The sequence below is a fragment of the Caloenas nicobarica genome, chromosome 1 (genome assembly GCF_036013445.1).
Source record: "Caloenas nicobarica isolate bCalNic1 chromosome 1, bCalNic1.hap1, whole genome shotgun sequence".
In the NCBI taxonomy this organism is placed as follows: Eukaryota; Metazoa; Chordata; class Aves; order Columbiformes; family Columbidae; genus Caloenas; species Caloenas nicobarica.
In genome coordinates, this window is record NC_088245.1 from 157,534,083 (window position 1) to 157,553,269 (window position 19,187).

Here is a 19,187-nt window from a genome sequence, read left to right on the forward strand (position 1 = left end):
GAATCAATGTACATGGCTTCCTTTCTTCCCACTTTGCTGTCCTGGGCTAAGACATACTGATTGCTCTAGTATTATCACAGTCATCCTCCGTGCCTCACCAAGGATGCCTTCCCTATGCAGCTGGTAGCAAGAAAGATGCTCTACACTTCTGCTATGTTTCCTAACCCTTTTTGAAGTCAGTCTCACTGTTGCCATCCCTTGTCTTTTTCTTCCTCCTTCTCAACTTCTCCCTGTAGCTGCTTTTTCTCTACAAACCTCCCTCCAACTCCAGATCCCTCCTGCCGCATCTTCATTCATCCTTTCCCCAAAATCCCCTACACTACTTCCTTTCGCACATGGGATCCCCACCTCTCACTGGAAAAGTTTGGCAGCTCAGATTGTCTTCTCTGCAACACTTCATCTCTAATGCTGAGCACCTTTGTCTCAAGAAAACCAAATGTAAGAGTACATTCCAGTTATTCCAGTCATCTGTCGTAGTTCTGCCCCATAGTTGTGCCAGACAGCAGAATAAATAAGTAACATGCATCTGTCACAAGAAGAGGTACAAACAAACACTAGTATGTTCTGGAAGTCATCATAAAAAAAAAAAAAGTGCTCAAATCTGACAATACATAAAAAAGTTCCTGGAGGGGATACAAGTAGGAGCTAAAAAGATAAAGACCAACAGCCCCAAAGCCCACATATTACTCGAGCAATTGCCTGCTACAACAGAGGTGGTAAAGCTTCTCTAGCTTGCAAGGGACTTGAGGGTCTCTTACACTGAACTACAAACAGAATCAGAAAATATGAGGTGTGAAAAGAATCATTTTATTGATCTTTACAAAAGAAAGTTCTCTGACAGGCTTTCAAGGACATTAATCTGACCATGGAAAACAGGAACATGCAGTACTGAGCAGCTGGGAGAAAAGTATTTTGGTTGCCCAAATTACAAAAACAAAAAAAATATCTAAACCTGCCCATTTCTCAGCCACACCATGTCAGGCTGGTTTAGTTTTCTACCCCTAGTCACCATCAGCTGGCCGTGCAAAACTGCTTTCTTGATGGCCACTGTCATTTTTCCATTGTTGTTCCCTGAGGTCCAGATACACATCTATTTTTGGAGGAACAGTCCTCCAAGAATTTAAGGTCTTTGCAAAGGACAGCCGGTGATATGCTGTACCCTTCTCATCCAAGAGCTTTGTTCAAGCAACAAAGCATTTAACTCCCTCTTGCCTCACATGTGCAGCTGTCTGTTGAAGAATCCCTGAATCTAAATAAAAAATGGAAGGGGAAGAAAACATCATTAAATCAAAGGCTAACTAATATATTCTGTGCCTTTATTATGACAATATATTTCCCACGTGGGTTTTTTCAGCTAATTTAATGTCCTCTAAAGGCTACTCAAAGGATTTACACGATAGTGAGAATGGCGAAAGATCAGATTTAACATCACAGGTTTTAAATACAAAGATTTATCACATGAAGATTTATCATAGTTTTAAATGATTGGTTGATCTTATAAGACACCATTCAAAGCTGCAATTGAAAGCTATTGGAAATATTCATTATACAACCCATAACAATAATGGTAAGACTTGTGAAAGTTATTGGCGTTGTCAGCATAGCACATAAAAGTCAAGAAAATGTCTAAGATACATTTCTTCTGTGTATAAAACTTTTGGCAAATTGAATTTAGGAATTTGTTAGGGATTTACTAGGAATCTGATGTTTTGTTTTAGCTGTCTTGAAAAATGTCATTCGAGCAGGTGTTAGCAACTACTAACATGGAAATTATTAAAACGAGCAAGCTGCAGAAGACCTGAAACTGTCACCTCCCTTTATCTCTCTTTCAGACTGTCAGTTTGGAAGGTCTGCCTTTCATCCCACCTTTCCTCATAGCCTTATACAAGGTTATGTTCAAACTGGGGAAATTAGAAATCACCTCTAAGTCAAACAGTGTCTGAAATCTGCCCACAAATTGGTTCTCTTCATCCAACCTAAATTTCATGGCCCACAGAATAACAGTGTCATTCTTGCACAGGTGATCAAAAGTCAAGAGGAGTTCATCCAGGAAGGGATGGTTGTAAACTACATCAGCAGCCATAATGTAGTCAAAGTGACAGGAAGACCTAGGAAAGTTCTTTTCCAGATCAATTCCCCAAGACAATTCCTTAACACGAGGCTTGTGCTTGCACTTCAGCTTTGTATTTTGGAGACGTTGTGCTGAAGGTTTCCCAGCAGTTCTGGCAAATCAGTGGCAGTCACAAGTGCACCTGTGACAGGAAGAAAACAAACAATCCTTGAATATACTTCAAGACTTGAGTAAAAGCCCATTCACAAAAGCCAATGCACAAGGACCTGATTTTACCAGATAGCTCTAATTGAGAGGAAACAGAACAACATAAATGTTCCCAATAACTTACCCATTGTGCTCAAAATAAATATTTGGTTTCAAGTGGTTCTAATCTACAGATCGACATCTACAGCTGGGGATGGGTAGGGAGAAATCAGATGTTTACTGCATCTTGATATCATATTGGTTAAAAGTACAGTGAGCAACTAGGGATTGAAGAATACCAGTTACTGACTCCAAGAAGTCAGCATAAGGATTAAGCTTTGCCTCAGATTCTTTCCTGTTCACATAGCAAAAAGCTTTCTCAGACTACAGAAAGCTAAAATTCTGTTAAAATGCAGAAGTCGCCAATCTGGGTTATTCTTGAGGAAAAATAGGTTACCTTGAGAGAAAACACAACAGTGTCTGTAGCAGAAAAAATCAAGTTGCTCATCAGTTACTGAAAGAAAATGAGGAACACAAAGGGAAAGAAAGTAACCTGGCAGCCAAGAGCTGTTTGGTCAGTGGAAGGTGATGGATTGGTCATACCTACATCTGCCTTCACCTGGTTTCCATTAATATCCTGTGAGGCCATTAGTTTCTTATTTTGGTCCCCTATTTAACACTGTTAATGACAACATCGTGTACTGGGACGTCCTTTATTGCATCGATAACCTCACAGCTTTACAGAAAAAAAAATAATGGAACAGGTTTCCAAACTAGACCTTTGGAATTTACTTTTTCTTGCTATGGAAGCTTTCAAACAATAGTCTTTTAGAAGAACTGAGCAACTTTCTTTGTCCTCCAGCATTCATCTGAGAGATGGGTCCAAGAGCATAAGAGCAATGGCATGTACTCACCCAGTAAACTGGCTACTATGGAGACCAACCCAGTTCCAGCTCCAATTTCAATCACATTTTTGTCAACCAAATTGTATTGTTTAGAATTAGTTTCCAAAAAATAACACAGAACAAGAGCCTGTAGGGGAGGGAACCCATGAACATACTGAACAAATAAATGAAATAAATCCCTTCGCTAAATATGCATTGTCATTGAAAAGCATGCAAAAAAATTCTTGTCTGTTCAAAAATTCACATCTGTTCAAATGAGCAATATTCATTCAAATGCCGTCCCTATAGGATCACAGTTCACTACGATCTTTGAGCTCTATAGGCTGGCAAAATAAATGCCACAACAAGCCTCAATATAGACTTGCAAAGCATCACAGCCAGAAGGAACAACTGCAATTATCTAATCTGTCACGGTGCAGAACATGAGCTATGAAATTCCAGTCAGCAATTCCTGCTTATTACTGCACTTACTTCTGGTTGAGTTAAAATGTGTCCTTCACAAAGACTTATTGATAGAAGGTCTACTTGTGAGAGAAAATCCACAACAACCCTTGTTAAGCTCTCCCAATAGTTAATTATTTCTAACAATAATTAATTACCATAATGATTCAAAATGGACCAATATATTAACGCTTTTTCTTCCAGTTCAGTTTGTTAAGCTTAGCAAACAAAGTCACAAAGAGCCCTCTACAACAGACTCCTTTTTTATATATATATATATATATATATATATATATATATATCTCCTTATATAAACTGTAATTAAGAAGCTTCTTCAGTTTTTCTGCCCTGTCTCATACTGACCAGTAAGTTTTAGTTCACTGTTGAAATAGAAATTGCTAATTTTATTTCCCTGGCAAAGATAGTTTCCAGCTTGTCTCTCACATTTTTTCCCCAGACTTTGATAATTCTATATTCTCCACTGACAAATACATATGATGGTCGCCACATCTTCTAGCAATACAGATGACCGTTTGGAGAGACAATTAGTGCCTTAGTCTGGTGCAACAAAATTATGTTCTTAGTTTTGCTTTTAATCAATTAAGAAGTAGAGGGAAAGGAACAGGAGGACTGTTGACCCAATGTTAACGTGCTAGAAATTCAAGCAAAGTTTCTGCTTTCTACTTTTTAAATCAGAGCAAAAAGAGTAGGGTCTTTTATGCAAACGTATGTATATCTCATAATCAACAAAGCTTTGATATAGAAATAAGTCTGTGAGCACCAAGACTAATTAAAGCCAGGTTCCTAAAGATTGTGTCTGATGTTTGACTGACATTTAAAAACACATTATAATAAGATTTCCTGTTAGTTCCATATATCCCTATAATTTCTTCCCTCAGTGTTTTGCCATATTCTGTTGTAGAAACTGGATGGCAGAATCAAAATTTCTGTAGGTTAAATTAGGTAAACTTTGAAATCTGACTTCCTTTCCATTAAACATGCAGAAACTTTAGGGAAAATAAAGTGTCTACCCTTTTGATAAATTTTACTGATATTTTTCAGAAGAGTTTGAATACTGCTGGATGAAACAGGAAGGCAGAACATGAAGAGACATAGACAGAAAGGTTGCCTGCCTTCCACAGCAAAACTGGCTAAACCCTTCCAGGAAAAAAAAAAAAAAAAAAGAGCTTGTCAGTACAGTCCATGATTTTTTGAAAATAATTGGCTGTCAGCCAACCTTTCTTTGAAGACATGCACTGAGGCCACTAAGAGATATAGTAGAAATGACTTGTCCAGGTCTGCTAAGACAAGCAAAATTGTTTTGAGTTCAATACGGCAGAGTATGCTAACTCAGCTGAACTAGGGCTGTACTTCTTAAAAATAGTACAATCCTAGGAGGTTGATACCACTGGGACAGAAATGAAGCCTCCTGGGTTTTAGTCCTCTCCCTCTTACACGAGCCCTGGAGACGATTCTGTTGCAGGGATGTTCTCTGAATGTATCAAGTGTCAATGGTGCGTTGTGGCACCTCCCAGACCACAGTGGTTTCTTTATCTCTGAACTATTTCAAAACAGTCAGCTGCATTGCACAGATTCAAAACCTTGAAGAAGGCTCTTCGTTTGGTGGGCATGTTGATGATTCTTATATCAAGAGCCAAGAACAAGGGTTTTCTCCCACTAGATTTCTGGCTGCTTAAGAAACCAGAAGCTCCAGCTTAAGCTTTTCCCACTTCTGCATATTTACAAGTAAATTTGTTTCTCACATGAGTAGGTCGAGTAGCTTCTATGAGTGCTAATACTTTGTGAGCTCATATCACAGCTGTTTCTGCAGCCTGGTTCTGCCTGCTATACAGCCATCTGTATTTATAAAATGTACAGAAATGTGATCATCATAAGACTGCCATATTTCCTTCAAAATATGCTTGGCCAATAGGATCAAAAGTTACTGGTAGGTGCGGAGGGGACACGAGATCAAACATCTTGTGCGATAGGGTCACAAACAAGAATTACCATTTGAGCTCTGAGAATCAGGAAGCAATATAAAACCAGGCTAAATTCATGTTTGGGATTTACAGAACAGAGACAGAGAAGCACAGAATGTTTTCCTTGGGTATGACATACAACAAAGCATATTTATCACACAAAACAAATTAGAAGTGCTAGAAGACTCCAAAACTGAACTATAACAATACTGCATAAATATTGTACCGATGGCCAGACGACTGCTCCGTAACAATCAGTGGCTTCTGTAATTCTTATCTCATGGCCAGCGAAGTGAAAGCCTTCCCAGGCCTTATAAGTTAGAAAAGCAGGAAAAAAACGTCTTCTCATGATTTCTGCAACTATCTGTTCATCTTCTTTTTCCCCTGGAAGCAAAAATATAAAAGGTCAAACAAGCTGAGTGGACGGATAATGAAACTACAAATTTGTATTGAAAAGCTGATTTGGAAGCAAGAATATGAACTACATCTATGAATAAAAATACATTTCACCATTAATGGTTAGCTTGACTCATGGGAAATCTCCTGAATTCTAACTGAGGTTTTCAGTTCATGACTAAATAATTTCTTTCCTGTTTTGCTGAAGAAGCCAAGTTCATAAAAAGCAAAGAAGGGGAATGTTACCGTATATTTTTTTCCATTTCAGCAATCCAAAGGAAATTTCTTAACTTCTTTTTCCCTTCGAGAACAGCTGCCCTAGTATAGACACTCACAGTCTTACATGCCCAGATTTTTTATTATTTTCCATATCCTTTTACTGTTCACTTTCCCCACATTACAGTTCTTTTTGACAGTAAACAAAAGGAGCCACATTATTATTTTTAAGTCTGTCACAAATCTTGTGAAACAGATCCTAGCAACCCAAATTATGACAGACAGGAGCAAAAACACTAGTGTTGTCAGGAAAGCTTATCTGCCCACCCCAACAGAGCCCTGTCAGAGGGATTCTTTCCAGTTGGCTTGATATCCTGAATGCCATCCCTGTTGCTAAATGAAGGATATTTATGATAGCTAACATCATCCGGATAACTCTTCCAACAAGAGAGGATTCATTCTTTTTTAACTGAATACCAAGCCAGCTTCAGTTTTTGCCATCATCACACAAAGCTGCACTACAACGTTACAAAAAAAAAAAAAAAAAAAAAAACAAAAAAATTAAGCTGTCCAGAGCATTTTCTTAGCAAAGCCTAGAATCATTCCAAGTTTTCACAGGAAATTTACTTTCACAGCCAGCTATGATCTCTTGGCAAAATCACTAAAGCAAAACATGTTTACAAGCTACACCTCCTGGACAGTGAGCTAGAGATTTAGATAACTGGGTTACCATCTTGTCCAAAGTAGAGTTTCTGTATTAAGCCTGCAGTTACAATCGAAATCACAGACATCAAGATCAGTATCTGCACAGAAATTGCAGGCCCAACGACTATTAAAGATGAAAACATTTATATTTTCATCAGCATAATACACATTGTTCTACGGAAGATTCTTCACAATTTTTCCCCCTTCAAGTCACTGCAGTCACAGGACATGATGGCCTCAAGTGTTACATTCAGTCTGCCATATGCCTCAGTATTTTTATTGCCGTAACCTATTCACAAAGTCTCTCTCCCTTCCTTGTGACAGAAGGAACAAAAGAAGGGGTGAACAAAGAAAGTGATGATACCAAACAAAAACACATCAGGAAGATGTTCAGGCTTATAAGCCAGTGCTGTTTGTTACTCAACTTACTCTAAGCATGAGAGGAAACTAGAGAATAGCGACAAACAAGGATGAAAAGGCAAAAATGTTCAAGTTCAATCCTAGTATGTTGATGCTAAGACATAATCTGAAATTTAAAAAACAAACTAACTAACTAACCAACCCACGTTACTCAAAGAATTTATTGGGTGGTGGAACCCTAATCATGGGACATAGCAAAATTAAAAAGAGCATAATGCATATACTACTGGAAAAAATATAAACAGTATAATTTTATAAAGGTAATTGAAACTACATTTTAAGACATTAGAAAATAAGTAGCATGTGGCAAGGCTTCTGCAAGTCTCTAATGTTGAGAGAAAACACGTGTCATTGTGTCTGCTAGCAGGGAACTCTGCACAAACATGAGTTAAGTGTCAGAGAAATGTTACTCTGGGGCAAAATTAATCTCTTCTTATGAAAGAATTAATATGGAGCTATCTTATTACACATATCATAAGCGTACTTAATGAATCATCCTGTTTCCAGGCACACCAGATATTGCCTGCTTTTAATCTTTTCTGATTGCTTAGAGCAGTGGTCTTGTTCTGTGATCAGTACTAGCCGTGGAAGTAAAAAGTTATTCCTTCTATTACCTCCCAATTACAACCATTTTTCTTGATTCTTCCTCCCTTGACATCTGTTTTGGATCCAGTTTTGCTGAGAAGCCATAACTTATTAAGTCCTAACATATAAAGTTTCTGCCAGAAGATCTATAAAACTTCAGCAGTATTACAGCTACCCCTCTAGTGCTCAATAAACATTTCCCACCTATTTCCTACATTATCAGCAATATTTCTACTTAAGCCTTGCAGAGCACCTACACTAACAGAGTTTTCAGACCACTGCTCCCTACCTGAGCTAAACTGTCCACACCCCTGAAAGAAAAATCCAAAATCTGATGATTAAAAACACCACTTAAATCTTTGTCAATCTTATCCGTTTGGTAATCCCCCAAGTGGGTCATCTGGAGACGTTCACATAATTTTTATATATTTTTGTCTTCCTCTTAGGAAGATCTTACTATTGTGGAGAATCAGAAAGAGTATTTGTTTCATCAGAGACATCGTGTGGTAGACAGGCTTCAAAATTCTAATGAGAAATTTTATCAGGACCAGGATGCTAAGGATTCTATGAAAAGTACCGACAAAATAAGGAGTACAGACTTTTAGTCAGACCTGCTTACTTACCTACAAGTTTTCATACTGCAAAAGGCACTCTTATTTTCCGCTTTATATCTTTCAGAATAACTGAACTCTTTGTGGGACTGCACAAAAGGAAAGGAGTTAATTTTTCTGTAACTGCCTGCAGAGCAGTCAGAACACAAAAATAACAAAGTAGTGGGAAATCTTTCAAGCAACAAGAAAATTGTTATCAGAGTAAGGAAAACGTAAGTGAGATTAAGTCTTTTAATATCTACAAACATTAAGAAAGTTCTACTGGTACTTTGATCAAACTAGTTTCTTGATAATAGATGTAAAAAGCTGATAGGAAGTTACTCTCCTGGGAGTGTTTATCTCTCTGTTAGTCCGTATTCTCTTGTTCAGGAAGAAAAATTGTTGAAATTATGGCTCAATGAATGGATTTTAATGATATTTTAAGAAAACAAGAGCTGATTCATCAGTAGAATAGAGTCAGACAAGAGAAGAGGTGACCTGACTGACCTGGCTTTCAATTCTCCTAAGAATGCAAGCACATAATGGTTCTCATCGCCCTCTGCTCTGCCCTGGTGAGGCCACATCTGGAGAACTGTATCCAGTTCTGGGCTCCCCAGTTTAAGAAGGATGAGGAATTTCTGGAGGGAGTCCAGCGGCGGGCTGCAAAGATGATTAGGGGCCTAGAGCACCTTTCCTATGAAGAGAGACTGAGAGAGCTGGGTCTGTTCAGCCTGGAGAAGAGAAAGCTGAGAGGAGATCTCATCAATGTTTATAAATATCTCAAGGGTGGTTGTCAAGAGGATGGGACCAGACTCCTTTCAGTGGTGCCCAACGATAGGATGAGGGGCAATGGGCACAGGCTGAAGCACAGGAGGTTCCATCTAAACATGGGGAGAAACTTCTTTACTTCGAGGGTGCCAGAGCACTGGAACAGGCTGCCCAGAGAGGTTGTGGAGTCTCCTTCTCTGGAGACATTCAAGCCTGGACACATTCCTGTGTGATCTGCTCTGGGTGAACCTGCTTTAGCAGGTGGGTTGGACTAGATGATCTCCAGAGGTCCCTTCCAAACCTAACCATTCTGTGACTCTGTGATTTCCAGCAATACTACTCGATCACCCATACTAAACTGTCAGAACTTGAAAGTCTGCTAGAACTGGTTTGGTTCCTCCCTTTTTCATTTGCCTGGGTTCAAACTGGTAGGCTTGCCCTCACTCCTCTTGCATGATTTGGAGAGGCATGGAATGACTTTCTTCAGTCTATTCATCTCTTTGCATGAGCAGGTATACACAGAAACCACTGGAGTTTCAGGTGCTAGAACTTTATTTACATTAAGATGAGATAGTCTCATGCTGTTCAGGTAACATATAGAAACTGAGGTAATTTTTCTTAGTGAAACAGACAGCTCTTCTTTGGCCTTGAACTTGGGTTCACAAAGTTCTCATCTATAGATGCCTCAAGTTGTTCTTGAAACAGAATTTGAGCGTCTTTAAGTTTCTTAAAACTTTCTGCCCACTATATTAATTTCTTACAGCATTCTTTGAAATATTTGAGGTGTTGTTTTTCATAAAAGTCTAATGTCTTTGGAGCATGTTCTTTGAAATCCCTTGATTTTAAGTTAATTTCGGGGCTGAGAGAGAAAAGTCATCTACTGCTGACACATCTTGCACTGTATCAACCACATCATTAAGAAAACACCACAAACATCATTCTCACAGACAAAGCAATCATCATTATTACAACTGAAATGAGAATATAGTTTTCCAAAGAGACATACTATATCATGTGGAAAACTGGAGTTGTGAAGTCAGTGACAGATTAGTTAGAGAAATGCATGTCAAGCTACAAAACCTTGTGTAAGGAACCAGAGGATTTTGCTGACACGTTCAAATGTCAAATGAAAAGTTTTATATTAGAACAAAACCTAAAGAAACAAAAGTAGGTGAGTTCTGCTGAGACAGAGTTGGAGAAGTCCTTAAGTGGTAAAGGGAAAGCAAGAGACAGACCAGGTCAGAATGGAACAAGTTGCAAACAGCAGCATCTTTTCCTTTAACAATTAAGCGAATCACACCTTAGGCTAGCTTTATCCGCACACTTTTTGCTTGAAATGAGTAGAAATTGTACCTCTGTTTGGAAATATGCTACATGATCAGCTGTTCCCTTTACACCAATTGTCACATAAAAGCATGCTTGGGAATATACAGCTCCATCGGGAGACAGTAACCTTAAAATTCAGTTGGGTATCTTCCATCGATTGATAGCATATATTAAATCTCTTACTGTATAACTAATGATACTGCCTACAGTAGTGCATTCTCCACTGAATAAAAAGGGAACAGGGACAGGCACTGTTAAACAGCACTTAAAATGCAGGAAAAGCAGTAAAGACAAGGGTGCTGAATAAAAATAATATTAAAAAAGAAATAGATTCCACTGTCTAGATACCTGAATGAAAATGTGGCTAAAAAATGAAGTAAAATGACCCTTCCACATAAAAGCTGTGAAGAATATACTAACAGTCAATATCTCCATTTTAAGACTCATTCACACAGAGTAAAAAAACATCCTCCAATTACTTTGTGCTAACGGATTAGGACAGCATTAATTTTGAAATAATAGTTTCATATGATGATTTGTCAAAATAACCTACAGAGGGAAAAGCACAGATTAGTCTCAAGTGCTGGCCTGACCTTACTTAATCTCTTGAGGTCAAATTGTGTCACAGCTCAAGGTGACAAGGAAATAAGACACAGCTGTCTTCTTCATCTCTGCTGCTTTGATGGATCTTCTCCAACTGGCAAAAAGAATGAAATTCAAGCCTTCAGCACGAACTTGACCTGACAAAGTTCAATGTTACAGCAACATATTCTCCCTTCTTCAAAGCAGTATACTCTCACCTGTAGAGTTTGCATTTTAAATATGCCATTTAGACTTGTACTTACAAATATTTTAAGCACTGTGTATCAACAGCTGTGAAGATGTACATCGTTCCTCTAAGACTTCTCAGCAATTTTCTCTGAGTTTGATGAACACAGGAGGACTACCTGTGCTGATATTACTGATGAAGTAACGCACAAAGTTCCAAGAATTCATAATAGTCAGTACTCTTCAGACGTCCCCACTTTGGACGCATGGAAATGGAGTCATCCAAAGTGAAAACTCAAGACTTATTTTATATATATAACATATGCATAATAGATATAATATACATTCTACATATATACATTATAATTATGTATTTATCCCAATGTCAGGAAGACACCCACAGAAAGATCAGAAAGGGATGTGCTCTAGTTGCACCTGCTTTAGCAGGTGGGTTGGACTAGATGACCTCCAAGGAGAGGTCCCTTCCAACCCCAACCATTCTGTGATTCTGTGGAATAGATCTGCAACTAGCTCTGTACCTGTAAGAGATGACTGGAGAAGAATTTAATTACTGCACTGATGGAAATTCTCTAAAGGTAGCCTTGTGAATCCATCTGGGTATTTTCAATGGTTCATAAGATCTTTACCCCAAATCTACATTAGGTCACATTTCTAAGGGACTCTGAAGTCTCACAATTTTTTATGAGCTACTGACATCTCAGTATCAGAGCCCTGGTCTTGCAAGCATTACGGATAGCTCCATGGAAACATAAACAATCCTGAATCACAGACTAGTCCCCAAATTCCAGGTGGTATCACTGTAGTATCTTTATTTCATTCCATCTATTTCTATTTCATTCTGTTCCATTACAGCTTAAGGAACCTTAAAGGACGAGGTTAGGAGGGAAATCTAATCACGCCCTTGACTTTCCAGAAGTCATATGTAACCTACACCTTCCTAAGAATATAAAGCAAAGCTCTGTTCCAGTACTTATCTAAACTACACTATTAATTTTTCCTTACTTCATCCCTACCTACAAAAAGGGAAACTATCATGTAACTCACTGTAGGCGTTCCAGTATATTCATTACAAGCTCAACCTGCTGAACCAATGGCAATGATGGGGTATATTATATTGATTAACCTGAGATATGACATCAAGGTTATATAATGCTTGAAACTTTATACTTTGAAATGCAGAAATACAGAACTGCCACCCAAGGGCAGCCTCTTCTCCGCCAAGAGACAAGATGCACTTAGCTCAGAGCATGAGATGAGAAAAGGAGAGGGGTGTATGCTCACAGTATCCAGTCTATGTATTTACCAGGCTTAAGAGGGGCATTTTCAATTTGGAATTCACACCACTGATATCCCAGCCCCATCCAAGTGACAGGTCATACAAAACCATTAGAAGGCTGAAAATAGAACTATCACAGTCAGATTACCTTGTGAACACATACTGAATTCAAATGGGTCAAGTACTTCCCTTGTTACTTTGTCATGGTTGTCTGGCATTGAAAACATCTTCAGGTGTAGGCTCAGCAGCTATTTCATCTCTAAATATAACTAAATTGTTTCCCTTTGACTACAAAAGCAAGCTGTGTTCTTAAATTAGATGGTCTAATATACATTAGAAAAGACCGACAGCCAGTTTCCTGATGGGTAGGAAGGATCTGGATGAGTGATTTAGACACTGTAAGCCACTGACTAGTCTAATCTTTCATATCTCTTACCTCGCCCGGTCAAGAGGGCTTTGTGCCATTCAAAGCTCTTATTTCCCTGTAATGACATTCCAGAACATGCCAAATACCACAGCCAGCATAACAGAAGGGACTCAACAAAACGCCTGCCAATTTTCCCCTACCAATAATTCTGGATTACTGAAATATTTCTTTGAGGAAAGGACCTGAAAGCAACCTAACACCACCAATCCATGCAAACATACCAACTTTCTCATGTGGCAGTTGAGAAATATTTTATTTATTGTTGAAATGCAACTACTGCAAAGGGAAAAGATGTGAAAACAGAAAAGCTAGGCACATAGCTGAGAGGGAAGAATATGTTACAGACTTCTCTAAAGAGTTAATACATGCTTTGATTGTTTGAGTGTTGCCTCCAACTTCTGCTGTATCCATACACAAGAAGTTTCCATTTGAGTTCAGTAATGTCTTCAGCAAAAGCGAGTCTACTTGTTGTGGAGTGCAGAAAAGGAACAAATACGTGTTAATTCAGATCTGTACAACTGAGGTTTAGTGTAGTATTTGAATTCTGCCACTTTCAAACAAAAGAGCTCAGAGATAAGTTACTATAAGATAGCCAAGAGATAAATGCAGAGAAGAGGTATTTTTAGACTATTCTGATTTGCTATGAAGGCGAAGTTTAGCTCTAGTTACTCCTTAACTGGGTTATAATCAAGTTTTATTCCACACTACTTCTCTTAGTCTTTTTTTTCTTTGTTTGGAGACAGCTTGTTGCCTAAAAGGAGTAGAATTTGAGTTCTGACACTTCAAGTCAAACCTGCAGTGAAGAAAAAGACATGTAGGTAACTAATGGTGTGACTTCTGTGAGTTGTGGGCAGGGGGGAGTTTAATACTTTTGAGATAAGAGTTAATGGAAGAAGTTGTTTGCTTCGTTTTTGTTGTTTGAGGGGGTTTTGGTTGGTTGGTTTGGGGTTTTTTGTTTGGTTGGTTTTGGTTTGTTTTTAAGATAGAAGCATAATTCAAAGCTAAGAGAATAAAACAAAAATAGGAAGATTAAATAAGAGAAAGCAGATGGTGGGAAGATATAGCAAAAGTGTCATTTATATATAGTATAAATAGGCTCATTTTTTAACCAGCACCATTAATATCGAAGTCCACTATATAAAGAACGGTTCAGCAATTTACATGCTCAGAAAATGGAGGAACTGGGTGCTGGATCTTCCTCAGAAGGATTGAAATTCACAGCTCACCTGAAGGGCATGTTCCAGGTGCCCTACAGAACCAAGTGCTTCCATCCATCACTACCAGAGGTGGGCCATCAGGAAACCAGGACTGCAAGAATCGTGCTAAAAGGACAACAAGCAAAGAAAAGCCCACCTCTCAACTGGGCACTCAGGTCTGAAGAGGCAGGCATGGGCTCCACGCTCTGGTCCCAGGACTTTTTTTCACTTTTTTATAGAAAAGACTTTCAAGTTAATGGAAAAGTGCCAGTGAGGAAAGGAGTGAAAAAGATAAGTGTTTCTAGAAGTAACTCAGAAAATCAGAATGAGACGCTAAGTCACTCCCTCTTCCCAGCTGAATATCTTAACTTCTAAGTTACAGGATTAGGCTGCTTCTCACTTGCCTCCATTCCAACTGTGTCCCATTTAGGGCACCTTTCTGGACTCCACTCGGACACTTGAAATGATGGCAGGAATTGCCACCAATTAGGACATCTGTCAGGCAGGGTGAGCAGAAGGAGTGTGCTCCTTCTAAAATGTCAGGAGATATGTGAAGGTTACCAGGTCAGCATTTTCTCAGATATTTATGGATTAAAAACTGAGCCCTGGCCAAGTGAAGTGAGACGATGGAGTCTCAAGGACAAGTATGCCTTGCAAACTTGCTCTCCTCCTTTTGTCTCAGAGATAAAATTATTCTGGGGTGAATTTAAATAGTATAGCTGTGGTAAAGTAATTGGTATCCCAAGAAATGAAGATGGGAGTGGCAGAATCTGATCTCAGAGAAGTTTAGCCAAGGAGAGTTAAAGCTAATGATGAAGAGAAATCATGAAAGGAAAGAGACACCTAACAATGCAGGTGGGATGGAGAACTGATTGGATAAAGACACCAGAGGAAAGATCAGACCAGATAAGGACCTACCTATAAGCTGAGAGCCAGTAGTAATGGGAGTTATGAACAAGAATAAGGAGTTTTAACCTGGACAACTTGTAACAAGCCAATTAAGAAGGAGAGGGGAAAGGCACCAAATATAAAGAGCTCAGACTGGAACTTGCAGGGAAACTGAGAACTAAGAACCCTGAGAAACAGAGATTGAGATGGGGTAAGTGAAGTTAATGAAATGGGAACGGGGAAGGCAGTAGAGGAAAAGGATGAGAACAAGGAAGGCACAGGCTCAGGGTGATCCAGCAGGTAAGTCTCCATGCAGCAGACTCAGCACCCTTCAGCTCCAGAACTTGGTATGGAATTTAATATGCCAAAGCCTGGTGTCTGATGAAACTGTAAAGTTATCCCATTTCCCATTCATGTCTCTTCATCCTCTTAAACTGGTGTTTCTAGACATGGAAGAGAACCACCTGCTACTGCTACCAAAACAGTTACTCTGTCAGCTAAGCGAAATATATTTCTGCATTTGATCTAAAGATTCTTCTCTACCAGCTAATTTTGCATACATTGAAATGATGTTCCAGAACTCAATTTATTTTCATAATCCAAAAGCTAAAGAAATTACATGCAGACTCACTCCTCCTCACCTTGAATCCTGCACGAAGACAGTATCAATGTTAGAGAGCAAAGCTTGCAGAAGCATTAAAATGCCTGTGCAACTTCACCTCGGCCCTCACGTACTGCAGAATACATAATGGCAGTCATCAGTGTTTCAGTCTCTAGTAGTTCTATGTTTAATATTCATATTTCTAGATATTTCTTTGCTCAACAATCATGTTTCATTGCATAGGATCAACTTGAGCTCTTTGTTCAAGTTAGAATTACACAACGGGAAAGGGAATTGCATTAAAGAAAATTTCCAGATCAAGGCACTTGAACAGCGCTTTGTGGAATAGCAATCTCTACCAATCCCTATCAGTCATCTTCTTGGTGCAATATCAGTTTTCCAGAGATGGTCATCAATTTAGAGTACTTTTAAAAAAAAGTATTTGAAATCAAAATAAGAAACATAAAAAACATTTGTTTCTGTAAGCAAATAATTCATTTTAGTATTGCAGTCATGCCCAAAGCTCCACCTTGCCTTGCTGAACAGATAGCAAAGCAAAATCAGATGAAATCAGAAGCCCAAAAGCCTGGCTCTACATGGGCCAAGACTCAGCTGAGAATTGAAATAAAAATATTCTGGAGAAAACGAAACAAAACAAAAAACAAAAGCAAACAAACAAACAAAACCAAAACAAACCAAACACCTTCTTCTTTCGCATTCAGATGTAGAATGTAACTAGACCCCATTCCAAAACACCATATGCACTTGACCTAAAACCCTGTCTATCTCTAAAAAGGAGTTTACTCCTGATGCTTTAGGATCTGCCCCTCTGCTCTGGTGAGACCCCACCTGGAGTCCTGTGTCCAGCTCTGGAGCCCTCAGCACAGGAGAGACATGGACCTGTTGGAGAGGGGCCAGAGGAGGCCACAGAAATGGTCAGAGAGCTGGAACAGCTCTGCTGTGAGGACAGGCTGAGAGAGTTGGGTTGTTCAGCCTGGAGAAGAGAAGGCTCCGGGGAGACCTTATTGCAGCCTTTCAGTGCTTAAAAGGGGCCTGTAAGAAAGATGGGGACAGACTTTGTAGCAGGGCCTGTTGTGACAGGACAAGGAGTAATGGTTTTAAAGTAAAAGAGGGGAGATTCAGGCCAGACATGAGGAAGAAATTTTTTACAATGAGGGGAGTGAAACACTGGCCCAGGTTGCCCAGAGAGGCGGTAGATGCCCCATCCCTGGAGACATTCCAGGCCAGGCTGGACGGGGCTCTGAGCAACCTGATCTAGTTGAAGATGTCCCTGCTCAGTGCAGGGGGGTTGGACTGGATGACCTTTGAAGGTCCCTTCCAACCCAAACTATTCTACGATTCTATGAACTGGAAAGATACACAGCCATAAACTTGCTTAAGAGAAAAAGCTTCCAGCAGCCTCTGAAGTTATTTGAAAATTAGGTTTGAGGCTCTCTAGACAGGAACCAATCTTGTAATAACCAATTCTCCTTAATTGATGCCCTGTAAACAGACGTCTCCTGAATAGCTTGATCATAGTCACAGCTTCATTCCCTGGAACCAGTTGCAGGAAAGATGCCAGGCACTGGTAGGAAACTGTCGGGACTAGAGTCTGCTGGCAAAACAGATACCGACTGCATGGCTAGAATACCACAGCAGCGCTATCTGTTGCATTTTCTGTACAAATGCCATAAACACAATTCTTCAGAAAAAATAATGAGAAGATTGCTCGTTGTCAGCAAGACACTTTGTTCCTTATACTTAACAATACTTCTAAGTGCAACAAGAAAATATAGTGAAATAAGAAACATTTTACCTTCTGGTCTTTCAAATTTTCTTATCAGTTCATTTTGTAGATGATTATGTTGTGACGATGTCAAATCCATACTGTGCCACAAAACCTCGGACAGAGAAATACAAGCCTGTCTGAATAAAATGACTTTGTTTCTTTTTCCCCACATAACACTTCACAAAAAGATTAAAATTATTTTACATGTGTTATGCTATAATTTACTTCTATTGGTAGTAAAAACATGTAGATATAAATGTCAATATTCAAAGCATAAAAGAACCAGAAGCAGCAAACCAATTCAACTGTTCTACTCTCAAAGAGGTGAAAAAGCAAGTAGATTTAAAAAAAAAAAAAAAAAGGCAACTTTGATAAAGGTTTAAATCTATATATCTTATTAACTATTAAAATTAGAATCAATTCAAAACAGGGTCAGTAGGCTCATAAATGATTGAAAGGAAAGGTAGCAACAAATGTCTGAAAGAGAAGAAAAATTTTTGAAAAGGATCTAATCTTCTTTGAATTAATTGATTTGGAGAGGAAGGAAATGATCTCCTAGCAAAAGTTTCACATGAGAATAAGTAGGAAGCAAGATCTATAGATATCATGCAGAACAGAATGTGAATGTGCCTATATAAACAGGCACAGAACATGCAGACTTTGGGAAAAGTAATAGGGAAAGTATGACAGAGGACAACACAATTTTTAACTGCAAAAAAGCAGACAGACAACCAATAGTCTCCAGCTGTGGACAGACAACCAATAGTCTCCAGCTGTAGACAGACAACCAATAGTCTCCAGCTGTAGACAGACAACCAATAGTCTCCAACTCTAGATATTTTACAATTAGAAAAATATGGAGTTCATAGGAAAAAAAAAAAAAAATCAGTGCTCTGATAATTTTGAAAACTTTTGCACTGTTTTATGGAAATTTGACTAATTTTTGCAGGAGTGCTTATAGGCAGCAAACAGTTAATCTACAGAGGGCTAAAAACCCAATAGGGATGCAAGTAAATAAGGCAATGGGTAAATAAGTATCTATTAAAAAAAAAATCAAAGTAAAACTGCTGAATATCAAGAAAACTTCCTCAAAGTGCAAAGCCTTGGGCAGGTTTTCCTCTCAAGGCTTCAGGTGAAAGAGGACAGTGCAGAACAGCCCTGTCTTGTTGAGAGAGGATGTACCCTACACTCTCCTGAGTTCCCGCTGCAAAAGGCACATGGGTGTGATGTTTAACCTCATCACCACAGTGCCAGCAGCCATTAACCTACTGGAAGGTGGAAAATAACTTAGGCAGCTTCTACATATCACTGTAACTTGTAGAACAAAAACACTGCTCTTATGTTTATGCCTATCTGTAAGCTTAGCAACACCTTCACGTGGGGGACAGAAGAGAGATTCAGTGGGATTCAAAGTCTTTGTATGCATCTTCAGAATAACAAGTAGCATTAGAAACTACTGGGACATTAAGCAGTGAGTGTTATACACATCCATCAGCTTGTCATCTACCTCAGAAGTACAAAAAAGACAAATTTTCTTCCCATTAGAAGATAAAAAGAACAGGTTAATAATCAGTCCCTTTTCATTCTGAAGGACAAGCAACATTGCACTATAAAATCACCCGAAAAGGGA

The 19,187-nt window shown here is 38.9% G+C and overlaps 1 protein-coding gene across 1 annotated transcript; it reads right to left on the minus strand.

Moving 5' to 3' along the window:
* Positions 1–1,489: 1,489 nt before the first annotated feature.
* LOC135993706 (protein-lysine methyltransferase METTL21E-like) lies at positions 1,490–17,654 on the minus strand. The gene is given in 5 exon segments (XM_065643755.1): positions 1,490–2,193; positions 2,196–2,252; positions 3,172–3,289; positions 5,812–5,969; positions 17,585–17,654. Coding segments are annotated over 5 exon segments (768 nt in total). The 3' UTR covers positions 1,490–1,828.
* Positions 17,655–19,187: the final 1,533 nt, after the last annotated feature.